The 16,493-nt window shown below is 40.3% G+C and overlaps 6 protein-coding genes across 6 annotated transcripts; 3 read left to right on the forward strand and 3 right to left on the reverse strand.

The window, feature by feature from the left end:
• Window positions 1-182: 182 nt before the first annotated feature.
• KQ657_003134 (uncharacterized protein) lies at window positions 183-1,439 on the reverse strand (the record flags this gene model as incomplete). Its single annotated transcript, XM_043193869.1, has 1 exon — window positions 183-1,439. The coding sequence occupies one exon, from the start codon at window positions 1,437-1,439 to the stop codon at window positions 183-185; it is 1,257 nt and encodes a 418-aa protein (XP_043047010.1).
• Window positions 1,440-1,662: 223 nt separating this feature from the next.
• Window positions 1,663-3,504, forward strand: ECM39 (dolichyl-P-Man:Man(7)GlcNAc(2)-PP-dolichol alpha-1,6-mannosyltransferase; the record flags this gene model as incomplete). The annotated part of the gene is made up of 1 exon (XM_043193870.1): window positions 1,663-3,504. One exon carries the CDS (start codon window positions 1,663-1,665, stop codon window positions 3,502-3,504), a length of 1,842 nt encoding a protein of 613 aa, XP_043047011.1.
• A 35-nt stretch (window positions 3,505-3,539) lies between these two features.
• Window positions 3,540-6,830, reverse strand: SFI1 (Sfi1p; the record flags this gene model as incomplete). The annotated part of the gene is made up of 1 exon (XM_043193871.1): window positions 3,540-6,830. The coding sequence occupies one exon, from the start codon at window positions 6,828-6,830 to the stop codon at window positions 3,540-3,542; it is 3,291 nt and encodes a 1,096-aa protein (XP_043047012.1).
• Window positions 6,831-7,638: 808 nt separating this feature from the next.
• BCK1 (mitogen-activated protein kinase kinase kinase) lies at window positions 7,639-12,549 on the forward strand (the record flags this gene model as incomplete). The annotated part of the gene is made up of 1 exon (XM_043193872.1): window positions 7,639-12,549. One exon carries the CDS (start codon window positions 7,639-7,641, stop codon window positions 12,547-12,549), a length of 4,911 nt encoding a protein of 1,636 aa, XP_043047013.1.
• A 146-nt stretch (window positions 12,550-12,695) lies between these two features.
• Window positions 12,696-13,094, reverse strand: KQ657_003138 (mitochondrial 54S ribosomal protein bL21m; the record flags this gene model as incomplete). The annotated part of the gene is made up of 1 exon (XM_043193873.1): window positions 12,696-13,094. One exon carries the CDS (start codon window positions 13,092-13,094, stop codon window positions 12,696-12,698), a length of 399 nt encoding a protein of 132 aa, XP_043047014.1.
• A 344-nt stretch (window positions 13,095-13,438) lies between these two features.
• KQ657_003139 (uncharacterized protein) lies at window positions 13,439-16,492 on the forward strand (the record flags this gene model as incomplete). The annotated part of the gene is made up of 1 exon (XM_043193874.1): window positions 13,439-16,492. The coding sequence occupies one exon, from the start codon at window positions 13,439-13,441 to the stop codon at window positions 16,490-16,492; it is 3,054 nt and encodes a 1,017-aa protein (XP_043047015.1).
• Between the last annotated feature and the right edge of the window lies 1 nt (window position 16,493).

A 16,493-nucleotide genomic window follows, 5' to 3' on the forward strand; every position in this document is an offset into this window, starting at 1 on the left:
ACCATGCTTAACAATTGTGTGGCATGGTACAGTATAGAACAGCATGCCTACGGTAAGCTACTACTGAGGCACTTTAATCTAATGGTAGAATACTTACAGTAGTACAGTAGTATTTGTATACTTGAACTTTCTATGAGTGTCTAGTTGATCGGATTAACACTGCGGTACATCGTCCTGCCTGCTTATTGTATGGTTATATACTTTTTCAACTCTCGTTCAAGACTTTCCACTGTCAAGTTCTTTCCTATAAGTACGAGCTGATTCTCCTTGACTCCGGGAACTAACGTCGCATTCTCAATTATATCATAAGTATCTCGAACTGCCTGAAGTACCCGAACATCATGTGGCTGGCCATCGCTAATGTCGCACACAAGTAATCCTTTCGCCCGATGGATTTGCACTGCGACTCCATCAAGATCATCCTCCCAAAGAACATGCTGGATGAAGGACTCAAACGCTTGGAAACTCAGGGGGTCACGGAAGAATGGGAATTTGATACTCACAGTAGTAATCCGTCCATCGTGGAACACGTGACCAGAACCAGACGACATTTTGGCTATGGATGTTTCATTGGCTTCAAAGGCATGCAAATCTAAAATGGTGTCGATGTCAATATCACCAAAGGATGTGGTATAAACAGGGCTTAGACTATTGACTTGTCTTATCTTATGTTTGACCTTATCAATTGAATCTGGTGATGTCAACAAATCAACCTTATTGATCAAAATGGTATCTGCCAATGCCAATTGTAAATGAGCGGTGGTTAATCCTTGTTCAAGACTCATCTGTTCCTGTTGGATCTCTTCAGTAGTAACGTCATCCTTGTTAACTGCTTGGTCAAGTTTCATGTGTCGGTGTTCCTTGTGCCAATGGCCCCCAACATCCTCAAGACACGATACAATGTTCACTCCATCAACAACTGTCACTACACCATCAATGTACACATTGGATGCTAACCCTTCGTCTATCCAGAACATCTTGGCTATAGGTGCAGGGTCTGCTATCCCCGTGGTCTCCAATAAGATATAGTCTATCTTGTTTTTGGACTTGCGTATCAACTCTTCTATTGCAAGCACTCCGTTATCTTTGACAGTACAACAAAGACATCCGTTTCCTAAATCAAGCCATTCTTGTACGGATTCTGATTGGTTTTGGATCGTCACCGACTTCTCAATAGCAGAAGAGTCTCCAAACTCATTGAGTATGATAGCGAGTCGTTTATTGGACGTCTGACTGATGTGCTGGAGTAAGGTCAGCTTTCCAGACCCAAGGTATCCCGTGATAATGGTTATTGGGATCTTACGATCGGGGGTGGCATCGTACTCAACGACTTCAGTGTTGTCTTGGACAATGTCTCCTTCAGCATTGCCTTCCTGCTGAGATGTCGTTGTTATAGGTGTATCTAAATCCACTACTAATTCTGGAATGTCTTCCTCCATTCTAATCCTGCCTTCCCTCTAGAAACTTCAGCACGTTCACATTTCTCTTCTATTCGTTTCATTCGAATCATGACAAATCTGGAACATAACACGACTATTGCCGCATCGGGAAATTGGTGTCCGATCCTACATACAACCGCATTATTCATTACGGCATCTATATTTCAACTCCAGATAACGAATGGCACCACTCAACGACCTTTTCCACTTGTCTCTTTATTCAATGTATCGTTGGTCAAAGGCATTAGAAGCCTTACTAATCTTGGTGGTAGGGTACCATCTAGCGATAGCCCCTTACACCAAAGTCGAGGAGTCGTTCACCATCCAAGCAGCTCATGATGTAATGACTTATGGAGTGTACCCTCAGACAGTCATTGAAGACAACTATGACCATGTCAACTTCCCTGGAGTTGTTCCTCGGACGTTTGTCGGCAGTCTAGTCCTCGGATACATCGCCAAAGCCATCATGGGCTTGTTCACGGTGTTGGGCATTGACTTATCTAGGATGTCTGACAGTCAGATCATTGGCCAGTATATTGTGCGAGGTACTTTGGGTATAATCAACGTATTAAGCTTGATTTCCATTAAAGATGCCATCAATTCAGTCACCTTCAAAGATAGAAGCAAAAGTGGAGGAGGAGCTAAAAGAAAGGGAGTCGTGGGGTTCTTTTATTTGTTGATCTTGAGTTCACTGTTCCACTTGTTGTTTTATTCCAGTAGAACACTACCCAATTTTGTTGCTTTACCTTTAGTAAACCACAGTATAAGCAAATTGATTGTGGGGGATATCACAGGATTCACCTGGTTAGGATTAACAGCGGTCATTTTCCGGTTGGAAGTTGGGGTTTTCGGGTTCATAATTGCTATAACTTCATCTCTTGGATTTGGCCAATCAAATGTCTTCATCAACCTCATGTTGCTCGCAATTGGCTCTTTAGCAGGCCTTTTCGCTAGTGGGTTTGTTGATTCGTACTTTTGGGGTTATTGGGTTATCCCTGAGTTTTCAGCCATGTATTTCAATGTCTTACAAGGTAAATCCAGCGAATGGGGAGTTGAACCATTTTGGAGTTATTTCACCGTTCATTTACCTAAACTTTTCAAGTTAATCTTGATTCCTTTGTTGCTTAAAGGGTTTGCTTCAGACCCAGCTGATGATGGTTCTACTGGTTCTAATGCTGCCAATGACCCAGCGGTGGTGGTCGTTCCTCATCCTGCTAGACACGGCTTGAGAATCTTATTCACTTCATCCTTGTTGTATGTCATTGCCATGTCATTCCAACCTCATAAGGAATGGAGGTTCATCATTTATGTCATACCAATATTTGCTTTGCAAGCTGCAAACGGTGCTTATGAAATTAGCCACATGTTTAGCAAGGGCATAGTGTTCAAGTTATGGATCCTTATCACCATTTTATCGTTACTTGGTGGGGTCGTTGTATCGTTATTCATGGGTTATGTCTCAAGTTTCAACTATCCAGGAGGTGAAGCCATTGAATATGTTAACCATTATGTTTTAAACGACAAAAAAGATGTCACTGTTCATTTGGATGTGGCCACTTGCATGACAGGCTTCACCAGGTTCACCGAATTGAAACAAGATGATGGTGATGTCATTGTAACTTATGATAAAACTGAAGATCCTCATCAATTGATGGAGAAATGGAATGATTTCGATCTTTTGGTGCTGTCTGTGACTCCAGATTCGGATAATTGGCAATTGGTTCATTCAATCACAAAGTATACTCGATTCAATACATTGCCAGTGATTTTCATGATCCAAGAACTGATCCATGATAAGCATTATCTCCCTCTGTTAATCATGACCATGATCGATGAAGCAATTGAAGGCAGATTTGATGAATTCAAGAGACTTTTAAACTCCTTTATCATGACAAATAATTATTTGGGAGTTTATAAACGGATCGGAAACAAAATCACAGACATTGGATCCGAAGTTGAAAGCCAAGTCGTTGATGAAAAGAACCAGCAAGAGTCCAATATTGATGTTGAAGATGTCTTAAGTGATATCAACCAAGAAATAGATGCCATTGAAGCAATGACATAAAATAGTCAGGAGCATGCATCTAATCATTATAAACTTTATTCCGTAGTTGTCAGTCTAGAGTTTATCTTTACCAGAGGAGAGAATCTCGGTGACCCCAAATCATCGTTTAAAGGAAATGTAATTGGTGTTATTCGTCTCAGTGTAGTCACAGGTTCTTTGGCTGGAGGGGAGCTCTCTCGTTCAATGAGCTTATTATAAACCTCAGACCCTTTGCCTCTGATTTTAGGCGGTGATAATCGAATGAAGCTGGTATTAAAGTCCTTCCCAAACATACCAGAAGAATTAGTAGTCTTAGTATTATTATTAATATTATTGGCAGCCTCTTGTACTTTTGTTGGTGTCAGACTTTGAACATTGAATATTGAATTTCTTGGAGGTGAATTGGCCTTTGCATTTCTGTATCGTTCTCTTAACCGGTTGATTCTTTCGGTCTTCAATCGTTGAGCTGTTTCTTGAAGCTTAGACGGACTGGTTTCTTGTGAATTGGCTGGAGTATTGATCTTATTAGGTGAGTGCTCCTTTATAGGTGTGAATAACGATGGGGTCATCCCTCCAAGGGAAGCATAATATTTCTTAGATAGTGGACTCAGATTGCTTATCATGCTGGAATTAGGGTCTAAAGTAAAAGCATCATCATCACCATCTTGAAGTTGTTGCTCTGTGGTTTTTTGGACCCAAAGATCAAATATCGATTTCAACTTAGAACTGTTCCATCGGTCAACGAAAAGCTTACAACTCTCGTTATTTCTCTGAATACCCATAATATATTTCATGGACCAACTTCTTAAAAATTCTGCAGACTTATCATGGTCTCGTTGGGCAATATAATTTTCAGCAAGATCATTGAAATAAACCAGTTTCTTCATATACTGGTGGTACCATATCAATAAGAATCTTCTGAGAACAACCACCTTTTCAAACTCAAGTGCTTTATCATTAAATTCAGCATTAACTACCATCAATGAAAGCCATTTCTCAAAGTAGTCCCTTCTCATGGGATGTGAAGATAAATAATTGTTGCAAATGGCATTCAAATGCTCTTTGGTTCGCAAACTATCATTATATCGTCCCACCCACGTAGTGAGTGTCTTACGTAGCAAGTTGGGCACAACATACTCAACGTCAAACTGTCTGATTTTGAACTCGGCCATTCTTTCACGATTCTTAAGGTATTTTTGATACCAAATGACGAAACAACACTTCAAAGTCATCCACAGATCATAATCTCGAGAACTAGACCCTCGTACAAGAGCTTCAACTTCTTTTAGGTTTGATATTTTAGTTTGTAGCCTCAATAGCACCCTTCTTTTAACAATATTATCAGCTGTGGAAGCCAATATCTGTAGTTTCCTTTCCTTGGAGTGCCATAAGTTCGTGCTAAATGTAATAATCTTAGCATTGTATATGCTGTTGGCCTTTTCTTTCTGTAATTGAATCTCATATAATTTGGCCTTCCAAAGCTTTAACCAATAATTTTGGCTGTTTCTAGTACTCTTCAACTGCACCTGAAGCTTCATTTCAAGTCTCCACATCTTAAATACTTGGACTAGCCTGGCCGTTTCAAGCTCCAGTTGAAACGTACGCTTCTTATCGCTCATTATATGGGACTTTTCCCAGATTTTAAACCATTTGCTTCGGGATTTCTTCTCATAAAACCCTCTGGCCATGACTCGCAAGTCTTTCTGTTGCTTCCAGTACTTCAACGCAAACTTTGCTGATGCCAAATCCTGGTGGAACCGGAACGTTTCACTTTCACGCACCATACTTGACTTCAAATGCCAGAGAGAAAATGCATACCTCAAAATACTAGCTTCACGCAGTCGAACCACTGTGCTGTAGCTTCTATGGAGTGAATGCTGTTGTTTCCATGCATACCAAAACTTGTTTAAGATATAGTTACTCTCAGTTATGGTTAATTGTGATAGTTTCTTACCAATGCAAGAGGGATCTTCCGTCTCCGGTACAATATTACTTGCCAATTTAGCCAACCATAACTTGAGAGCTTTATCCTTTAATTCTTTATAGTACCTGACAGTGAAAGCCTGTTCCTTTTCTCTTAACAATTGCAGCTTCTTTTGAGTCTGGGAGGCCTTAACATAGATTATATCAAAGTATTTCTGCATCAAATGGAAGTTGAAAGTGGCTATGGCGTTATTTTCCTTGTCATTGATGCTGTTTATTCGGGTTCTCCATCGTTTCATATATTTCTTCAATCGAAAGTTGTCAGCTACTTCATCCTTAAGGACCAACTCTTCTACTTTACCAATGACTCTGCCCACAAAGTAACGCACAAGCAATTTCTGTTGATAATAGCCTCGGACTTCCAATGAAAGCCGGTCAAATCGTATGGTTTTCCCATACCAAACCCCAAGCCAGTATCGGAGTTTAGCCACTTTCAATCGGGTCATAAACTCTTCAGTACATAGAATATCGAGATTGCAAACCTTAAGTAAGGAATTATTCCATGTTTTGAAGAACTTTTCTCGACATTGAGTTGATTTGAACCATTCATATCTTGCAAGTCTCATAGTGATTGTAGACCTGGTATCAGGAGGATCCCACATCATAAGCATCTTCTGTAAACCCACCAATTCTTTCACCAACACAAGAATGTCATCTTTAGGTATGGCTGTGGAAGTGTCTTCATTGTTGAAATCAACAATTTGATTGACAACTCGAAGAAGATCCGTGATATATTTATAGTCATCCACAAGTAGCCATTCAAACACTTGTTCATAAACCAAATCAAAATAATATTTAAGAACAGATGGAAATGATTCCAGAATAATGATGTTGTAATCCTTTAATATAGGCACCAATTCCCGTAACCTTGCTATCAATTCTCCTCTATCAGGTCTACTTAATGATAGCATTGACGTAGTGGATATTGCCGAAACCGGAGGAGTATCAGATTGTACTTCGTGCTTAACGGCAACTGGTTGTACAATGCCAAAGGGAAGGAACGAATAGGCAGAAAGTACGATTGAAGAAACTTGATCATATTCCGAAGGAAGTAATCTCCATCCATTCAGATCAGGTTGCAAGAAGAAACGATTGAATAAAGCTAGTTTTCGTTCATGAAATACAAAGTTTAATACTTGATAATTCACAACGTGTTGCACCTTGACGTAGGAATCCCATAGGACTTGAGCAACTTGGCTCATATCAACAATATTATTGTTGTTCATGATCACATTCACCACTATTTTAAAGAGTCTATTAAGTTCTGGGTCTGTAGACAAGAACTTCACATCATCACGATGATCAGAACCCAAATCTGTAGTGTTGTATAAGTTAAGTATGTCCCGAGATTCAATCTCAGACATAAGCTGTGACTGAGCCGGACCTCGATGAGTGTTGCAGTGGTACGGTTCAAGGCAAGATGCAAGGAACGTCACGATATAAGCTTGGGAATCCCTTAACAACGATTCCACCCCATCAATTAGAAGCAGTAAGTGACCAACAAGTTTGCTATTATCATTATAATTGTTGTTGAGTTGACATAGACGTTTAACGTCGACAATGAGCTCCTGTTGAGTCATCGTGCCATGGCCATCACATCCAATAGCAAGGTCAAGAAGCGAGGCATCAGAGGAGGACGGCAGCGACGAGGACGACCTCACCGTGACCCGTTGACATGCTTCCGGAGTCTTATATCCGAGAAGACTAACCACCGACTCTATACATTTGTTCAACGCCTGCGGGTACGAGACCTGTGGGGTAGTGGGTAGAGCCGCTAGAGCTAAAAGTGTCGTATCAAATACACCATCCAAATCAGAGGGCACCATAGCACCATAATGGAGACCAGATCACACTTATTGGTATAGGGTAATTCACTGTGCAAAGTCCGAGCCAAGCCGTATAATGCCGTGTATTACCGTGATGACTTCAACTACCACAAAATATGGGGGGGTCAGCCTCTATTTATAGTTGTTGATGTTTGTATTGTTTTTGCAGTTATGTAAAGGAAAATCTTAAACAGCTCCATACAGTGAGTGAATACACATCCTTAATTAGTACGAGTCGCTGCAGCCAGTTGATAAGAACTTTCTCCAATTGTGATAGGTCATATTGAAGTCCTTGATTGGTCTGAATGAGAGTGGCTCCATTAGTATAACTAGTTACCATTTTGCCATGCTAGTACCTCCTAAACACGATACATCTAAACGAAGATCGGTCAGTTATGATGCACAACGGATACGGATCCCCTTTGCGTCCACCCGGAACGAGTCCAGAGGCAGCATTACCAGCGAGAGCAGCTCTATGGCGTTAGCACTGGCTCTGGGCCTGGGCCTGGGCCTGGGACTGGGGTTGACCCTAACGCAGAGTGGGCTTCGAACGGAGTACTTGACATCTTCAGGAGAACAACAACAACAACAGCAACTAGTGCTGCAACTGCACCAGCAACAACGAGTGTTTTCTGATAGTGCTGTGTCTTATCTGACTGATGGTATGACCTCACCTGGGGATAATGACAGTACTATAACGGACAACTTCAACTTTATACCATCATCTTCACAAGGTGATGGCAGTGGAAAAGATGTGCTACCTTCGAATAACCGTACTATCTTGACTCCTATTTACGGTAACCAGTTCGCTGTGCCTAATCTGGCCACCACCACAGCCACTCTTGACATGATGGAAGAGTTTGTATCACCCCAGTTGAACTCCGATAGCGACTACGGTGATTCGCCAGGCCATTCCAACCCCAATAGCGCAATTGGACTGCTACTTAAGGAGTACAGAGATAGCAAGAGTACGTTGGATGTTCTGTCGTCTACCAAGTCTTCCGAGGATAGCTTGGGTCACTGGCCAGAACAGCATAGAGGAGCAGGAGCACAACCACCACCTTTACCCGAGTCCTATACCAATAAAAGGCAAGAACTACAACCATCATCCTTGTCATCATCGACGACGATGACTGACTCTGATCCTTCTCATCAGAACCATTTCCGTACAGATTCAACGTCTTCAACGGTGTCTTCAACCTCCACAGCGTCCACTATCAACAATATGAAAGATGCCAAACACCGTCGTTTTGTTAATTATGCCATGATGGCCACGGCATCTCATTCTGACCCCTGGAGCATTGAGAACGTTGTACGATGGCTTGAAAACAATAAGTTTAATGATACCTGGAAGGAAACGTTTCGAAAGAATGAAATCTCCGGAAATAGGTTCCTTGAAATTGGTAATTATGATATCAATTCAAGTACCTGGCAACAGTTTGTCAAGTATATTGACACCAGCGATGAATACAGCACTATTGAAAGGTTCATTGAGCTTATTAAAAAGGAGGAATACGCTTTAGATAGGAAACCTGAAACAAGAAAGAGTTCTCATGAATATATAGTGTCCCCCATATCTGCTGTTGGAGGGAGTAGTGGGGGAGCTAAAGGTCATAAGTACATGAGTTCTATTTCTTCCAATGGTTCAAGCAATTCAAGTTCCATTCCTACACCTTCCAGACCATTTTCATTCGTTGATTCCTCTAAAAAGGATTCAAACCATTCTCCACATAATATGTTTTTCAAAAAGTCGTCCCATTCAGAACAAAGGTCAAGTTTATTAGTTGAACCAACCAATGCACCTCCTATAGAGTTGAAGTCCGGTCATAACAGTAATAATAATAATGCTATTCCATCCTCCTCCACTTCTGCTTCTTCTACTACTACAATCAATACCAGCAAATCAAAGACAGACGACCTTAGCAAGGGGAAATCTTCATCGATTTCTTCATCATCAACATCTGGAACTACCAAAAATCAAGGATCTTCTGGTGAATCTTCTAAAAGAAACAGTATTTTCAGTTGGAGGAAAATCACCAATGAAAAGTCAGCAAATACTGCCAAAACTTCCCCTATTCTGAATGTCAAACAATCAAAGATTCTACCAACTGCTAAATTCATTCAACACCTTTCAAATGAAACTTCACTGCCATATACTGCTGCTCAGAATTTTAGGTCAACTTCAGCAGGTGAAAAATCAACCAGACCGTTATCAACATTTGAATGCGGCCAACGAAGCGTTCTGAATGATAGCCAGAAAAGCAGCTTGTCAGTCGATAAACCCGTGAGACCAGCCTCAAGCTATGATGGCTGGCAGAATCACAATCCCACAATCAGCGACAATATGAGCAGAGGAGCAGGAGCAGCAGCAGGAGCTCTTAAGGGCATTGACGAGAGATTCCTACCTACACCCAGAATGGAAAGTACTCCAATCACCACGTTGCTTATTACTAAAGACAATAAACTGTTTACCGCAATTGAAATCCCTAGTATTGAGTGTTTGAATGCCAATTTGGTTAGGAACAGAATAATCGAAGGGTTAGGATTACTTAAAATCGGTCAAATCTGTATTCACATGACCGAATTGAACTCAAGAGAGGGTTTCCCTTTATCCAATGAATTATTATTACTTGCAATTCAAAGGAAGCACTATAAGTTTTATGTTTCTCAACATCTTTCATCTCCAAATACAACCAACACGATATCTACATCATCATCTGATTCCAAATCATTTGAAATGAGACCAGATGGTGGTGGGAAACAATATCCAGCGACTCCCGAGTATTTAACTCGTCCTAATGCCCACCAAGTTGATTATTGGTCTTACAAAGATGGAAAGATACCTTCACAACAATATCACCACCAAACACCATCGGGCTTAGATATTGTTGACGAGTCAAGATTATCAGTTGGGTCACACTTAATGAACTTGAAGTTACCTCCAATAATCCCCAAGGCCAAAACACCTGTTCTTCTGATTAATACCTCCATATCTCCTGCCAATAGCAATTCCTTTAAGGTAATTCGAGATGAGAAGCCAGTCATTGATTTCAATAGAAGAAGGTCTGTTGAAAATAAAAGACCAAAGCAAATCCAAAGCATCCATGTATCTTCTATTTCGAACACTTTGACTTCACCTATAACTGCATCAACTATCATTTCGGAAGGACCCCGGAGTTCATCTTCTACCAAGACCATCGAAGAAACGATCCCAGAAGTTTCAACTTCCATACACAGATCCCCCTCGATTAAAAGTGTTTCCACGATGAAGTCAGAGCATCTGCTGGATGGAGAGAAACGGAACGTCACTAATATAGTGGCCAAAAGAGCACCCCCACCACCCCCACCAAGAGATACTTCTAATGCTACTACTACCACCAAATTAAGAAAGAATACCCTTTCCAATAAATTGTCTCAACTGCCATCGATATCTTCTGATGATCTGATTATGTCCCTGAGATCAAATAGTATAAATGAGTCCCTAAGAAGACGAGGAAGCAGAAGAGTTACTTCTGTGAACTTAAAGATGACTAAGAAAGAAGTAGAGTTTGATCCTTTTAAAGAGAGTAACATTAGTTTCCCCCAAATGAATCTTACTCCAATTGAAGGTTGTGATGAGAATAGTGATAGTGATTCTTCCGGATCTGATTTCTTTGCTCATCCAATGCCCGATGTTGGCAAAAGAAATAGCAATGCCAGTTATGAGATCAATGATGATAGTTTTATTGTTGATGATGATAAAAACTCCAGCTGCAATAGTGACAGCAACAGAAATAAGTATAGACAGAAGAGTAATACTCCAATGCATGTTAGACCACCTGTTGATGAAGTTTATAAAAATCTTGAGAAGTTCTTCCCCCATACCAACTTGGATAAACCCATTATAGAAGCTGGTTCAGTTACTCCAATCACCACCAGTGCCAATTCATCATTAACATCTGTTGAAATCGGTCATCAAATGTTTGCTAGAAAGCCTACTATATCACGAACATTTTCCAATGCCAATATATCACCTATAAATCCACCATCTGAGTCTTTAGATGATACCATGATGGAAAGAGAGAATACTCTTCGATTCCCCGGACGAAGAATGAAGTCTATTAGAGTTGTTGCCAATGAAGGACAGAGAAGATTCAATGAAGCCAGAAAAATCTCTCCCCCCAATACTTATGAAACCAATTTCAATGATAATATTATTAGCAACAGTGACGTTATAGTTGATAATAATAACCAATTTGGGTTGGCAAGAAGCAATACCAAGATGTGGGGTCAAAATATTGTGGAAGTTACCCCCAAAGAAATTGAAAAGGGATCTGTTAGTCGGATCCGAAACAATAAGAATGGGAAATTCGAAGAGTTCCGGTGGATTAAAGGTGAACTAATAGGCCGAGGATCTTTTGGAGAAGTGTATCTTGCCTTGAACGTTACCACAGGAGAAATGCTAGCAGTGAAACAAGTTACACTTCTGCTGGGGATTAAATCACCTGGAGATAGATTTGATGCCTTCCACAAAGAGGTGGAGACCATGAAAGATTTGGATCATATCAATATAGTTCAATATTTAGGGTTTGAGCATATTGGGAACACTGCCAGTTTATTTCTTGAGTATGTTGGAGGAGGATCTGTTGGATATTGTTTGAATAGTTATGGTAAATTTGAAGATCCTTTGGTCCGGTTCATCACCAGACAAGTATTGAGTGGGTTAGAATATCTACATTTGAATGGGATTCTTCATCGGGATTTAAAAGCCGATAACTTGTTATTGGAGATTGATGGTACTTGCAAAATATCTGATTTCGGTATATCCAAGAAGGAACAATCTGACAATGTTTACAAGAATATTCCCGAAATGTCGATGCAAGGGACCATCTTCTGGATGGCTCCTGAAGTCATTGATAGTAATGTCAATGAGAAGAAGGAAGGATACAGTGCCAAAGTTGATATTTGGTCGTTAGGGTGTGTTGTATTGGAGATGTTAGCTGGGAACAGACCCTGGGCCAATGAAGCGTTGGTTCGAGCCATTTATTTAATTGGTAAGACCAAACTGGCACCTCCAATCCCCAAAGATATAGATATCACCAATGATGCTCGAGATTTCCTTGAGAAATGTTTCACTATTAATCCTGAAGCCCGACCTACAGCAAAGCAATTGCTAGGGCATTCATTTATGAAAGAAGATGGTGATTTTGTATTTGAGAAGACCCTGTTGGCCCAAATGGTTAAGTATAACTCGAGAAAGAGTGGGTACTTGGAATAGGATATTATTTCTATTTGATGATAATCTTTGGAATGATGATATTATTTCTATTTACAGTTGATGATATTAAGGAAGCTATGATAAGCTATGATACGCTGTGCTGGAACCAACGTTAACTATAATGTCGCAGATACTAACGTTTAATGTTAGGCTAACTTCAATGTATCAATGGTCAAAACCGTTTGAAAGGGTTGTACGGGAACGATCTTCTTTCTTCTGCATCTTGGTCTTGTCTTAATCACTTCATAATAGGGTTCTCTTGTGACTTCTGTGACGTTAGCTGTCAATTTGAACAATTGCTCGCTGATACCTTCCTTTTGAGTGTATGTATAATGAGGAGATCCCAAGGTTATGACATCGGTCAAATTAAGTTTATCGCCGACATTGACATTTTTCATTTTGAAGGGTAAGATGACTTTATCACCTTTAGTGACCAAGTAGGGCAAGTTGTGTAAGCGGAAGACGGCGTAGAGGTTCTTTCCGGCGATAGAATCTGACTTTAGTGCCGAGAGAGTCAGGGAGAATCGAGCTGATGATCTGAGCATAGTGGAGGCGTGGGACAGTGGGAAGCAGTAACCAGTAACTGTGGGGAGCAAGTAGCTATGAGACTAATGGACAGCAGTATGGAGTAAGTACAGTGCAGCACGGTCCGTTATAGTACTAGCAGTGTATAGTATATACTAACGGTAGTAATACAGTGTATGGCAGTACTAAGAGCGTATAGCCAGTGTATAGTCAGTGCACAGTCAGTGTATAGTACTGTACTGTTAGGGCACTTTTTTTTTCGGTATGAAAATTTTTCTGACACAAAGCCACTGACCGACCAACAAAAAGTTAACTCCACCATCAACAGCATCAACATCAACCTTGGCACCACCAGCTATTAACGATGTCCGGGTCATTCTGGAAGTTTAGTAATGGCATCACGTCGTTCTCGAACATTCTGTCGATTTTGGACGGGTACAACTCGCGGGATCAAACATTGAAATCTGACCTGTCAGATTGTGACTCGTCACATCCGTCAACTTCGTCAACATTGGACGTTTTACTTTTACTTTTGGATGAGAACGATTTGCTCCAGGAACTTCTTTCAAACAATGCGTTGGTGCTTGAGTTCTTGCGGGACGAGAAGGTGCTCAGTTTGTTGGTTGATTTGGTGATCCACGATGGTCATTTGGAGGAGACAAAAAGATTACTGGTTCAAATGACTGATTTGAGTATCGGAAAGGATGAAGAGAAGACGGATGAAGGGAAGACAGAAGCTGACACTGAAAAGGTTGAAGTTGATTCCGAGAAGACTGAAGGTGACTCGGAGAAGACCGATTGTGATAAGGCTGACTCTGACAAGGCTGACTCTGACGACTCCGACGCTGAAGCTGACTCTGATTCTGAGGAGACGGAAATGATAGAATCGGAGGAAGAAGAATCAGATGAAGAAATGGCTACCAGAAGAGCAACTCTCGCTGCCGAGATTCTTAGTGCCGATGTTTGGTCGTTAACCGATACCGTGATGATTTCCACGGAGAATTTGAACCGATTATGGTCGATTCTCGATTATAAAGAGCATCTTTCCATCAACTTGTCGACGTATTTCATGAAGATTATGGAACATTTGTTAGACATGAAGTGTGACGAGATGATCACGTATTTGATTGAAAACCAACTGTCATTGGTGGAGAAGTTCATGAACCATTTGTCTAATCCTCCATTGATGGATTTCTTGCTAAAGTTGATATCAACCGATAAACCAGACAATTCTACGGGGATCATTGACTTTTTACAGAAACAAGATCTTATTACTCACTTAATTAATGCTTTGGATACGAATGATCATGATGGACTGATGGGTGATCATGAACTGACAGAAACTGACGATGACCACCTGGCAGTTGATCATGATGACTCAATTATCAGACAAAGTTCAGCTGCTGACCTTTTAAAAGCTCTCATTACCATTTCAGCCAATTCAACTGCTGATAATTCCACTATCGGACCTAATGAATTGACTAGAGAATTGGCTTCGTATGATCAAATGAAGCGATTATGCGACATTATGCTTAAAGGTGGCTACGCCTTGGCCAATGGAGTGGGGATCATTATAGAGATCATTAGAAAGAACAACTCGGATTATGATGTCATGCCTGTGTTGTACATTACGGTTGATAGCCATCCTCCAAACGGTAGAGACCCGATTTATTTGGGACATTTACTCCAAGTTTTCGGTGATAATATCGACAATTTCAATAAACTTTTGGTCGATGAACATGAAAGAGGAGCCTTGAAAACTCCCTTTGGAGAAATCGAACCACTTGGGTTTGAAAGATTCAAAATATGTGAATTGATAGCAGAATTGTTACATTGTTCCAATATGCAGCTATTAAATGATACTAAAGGGTTTGATATTGTGAAGGAAAGAGATGAAATGAGATTTAAAATGAAAGAATATGATCCAATAAGTTTCAAATATAATGAAACCATTACCCTCCCAGAAGACGTAGTGGGTAGCCCCGCAGGTGGTATCTCTAGTAATAATAATTTGACTACCACTAATTCTGGTACAACCACCACTAATAACGATGGGTTTACTGATGATTATGTTAATGATACTATTGAGTCGTTTAACGAAAGCTTGCATAATGAAACGTATGATGAAGATACAGAAGAAAGTCATGTCAATGCGAATTTGACCGAGGAACAACTCCGAGTCAATCCAGTCATTGGAGATCATTTGAAAATTGCTCTTTATGATACTCAAATTGTATCCAATATCTTGGAGATGTTCTTCAAGTTCCAATGGAACAATTTTTTACATAATGTGGTGTTTGACATTGTCCAGCAAGTGTTGAATGGGTCTATGGACATTGGATTCAATAAGTTTTTGGCCATTGACTTATTTGACTCGGGAGAAATCACCGAGAAAATTGTCCGAGGTCAACAGCTATGTGCTGATTATGAACAGACTCACAATGGTCTTAGATTGGGATACATGGGACATTTGACGTTGATTGCCGAAGAGGTGGTCAAGTTTATTCAATCTTTCCCACCGCATAGCTTGAGTGAACTCATAGATCGTCGTATCGAAAGTCAACAATGGGAAGATTATGTCACCGACATCCTTTTGGATACCCGAGAAAAGTACAATGCCATATTAGGAGGTTGTGAAGAAGATGAAGATGTCACCAATGACACCACCACCTTTGATGAAGGTGTGGGTGAGATCTTGGATAATTCTGGCTTCAAGATTGAATTTGAACTGAATGAAGAAAAGGTTCTTGATCATGGTGTCCATCTTGTTCGAGATGATGATGACGATGAGGAAGAAGAAGAAGCAGATGATGATGATGAAGAAGAACAAGCCATTGAAAATGATAATAATGAACATAATGATGAAGATCATCTTTTAGGTCAAGATATATCGTCACCTTTAGGCTTATTAACTTCATCTCCAGCTCCACACAATGAATATTTGATACCAGATGAAGTCAAATCTGATGATAGTGGATCAGATGATGAGTTTTCCAATTATTTTTCTACTCAAGTGCATACCAAATCCAATGCTGAATCCCCATTGGTGAAAAGCAGCGCTGGATTGATGGATGACGATTCCAGTGATGATGAAGAAGAACAACCCATGACATATAATAATGATAATGACGAGGATTATATTGACCCTAATGACGATGGTTTATCGTATAAAAAAAGTAACTCGTTGTATGATGCACAAGGAGAACTTCTTTCAAGTTTCAGTCATCAAGAGAATGCCGATGACCAAGACTTCGCTCCTGAAGAGCAACCTAATGATGCTGATGATAATGCTGATGATGATGATGATAATAATAATGATATTATTGATGCAAAGGAAGACATTAAACAACCACAGATTAAACAAGCAACCAAAAAGAACCATAAGAAGAATAATAATAATAAAAAAAAGAAGACATGAT

The sequence above is a fragment of the Scheffersomyces spartinae genome, assembly GCF_019049425.1.
Source record: "Scheffersomyces spartinae strain ARV_011 chromosome Unknown scaffold_29, whole genome shotgun sequence".
In the NCBI taxonomy this organism is placed as follows: Eukaryota; Fungi; Ascomycota; class Pichiomycetes; order Serinales; family Debaryomycetaceae; genus Lizanozyma; species Lizanozyma spartinae.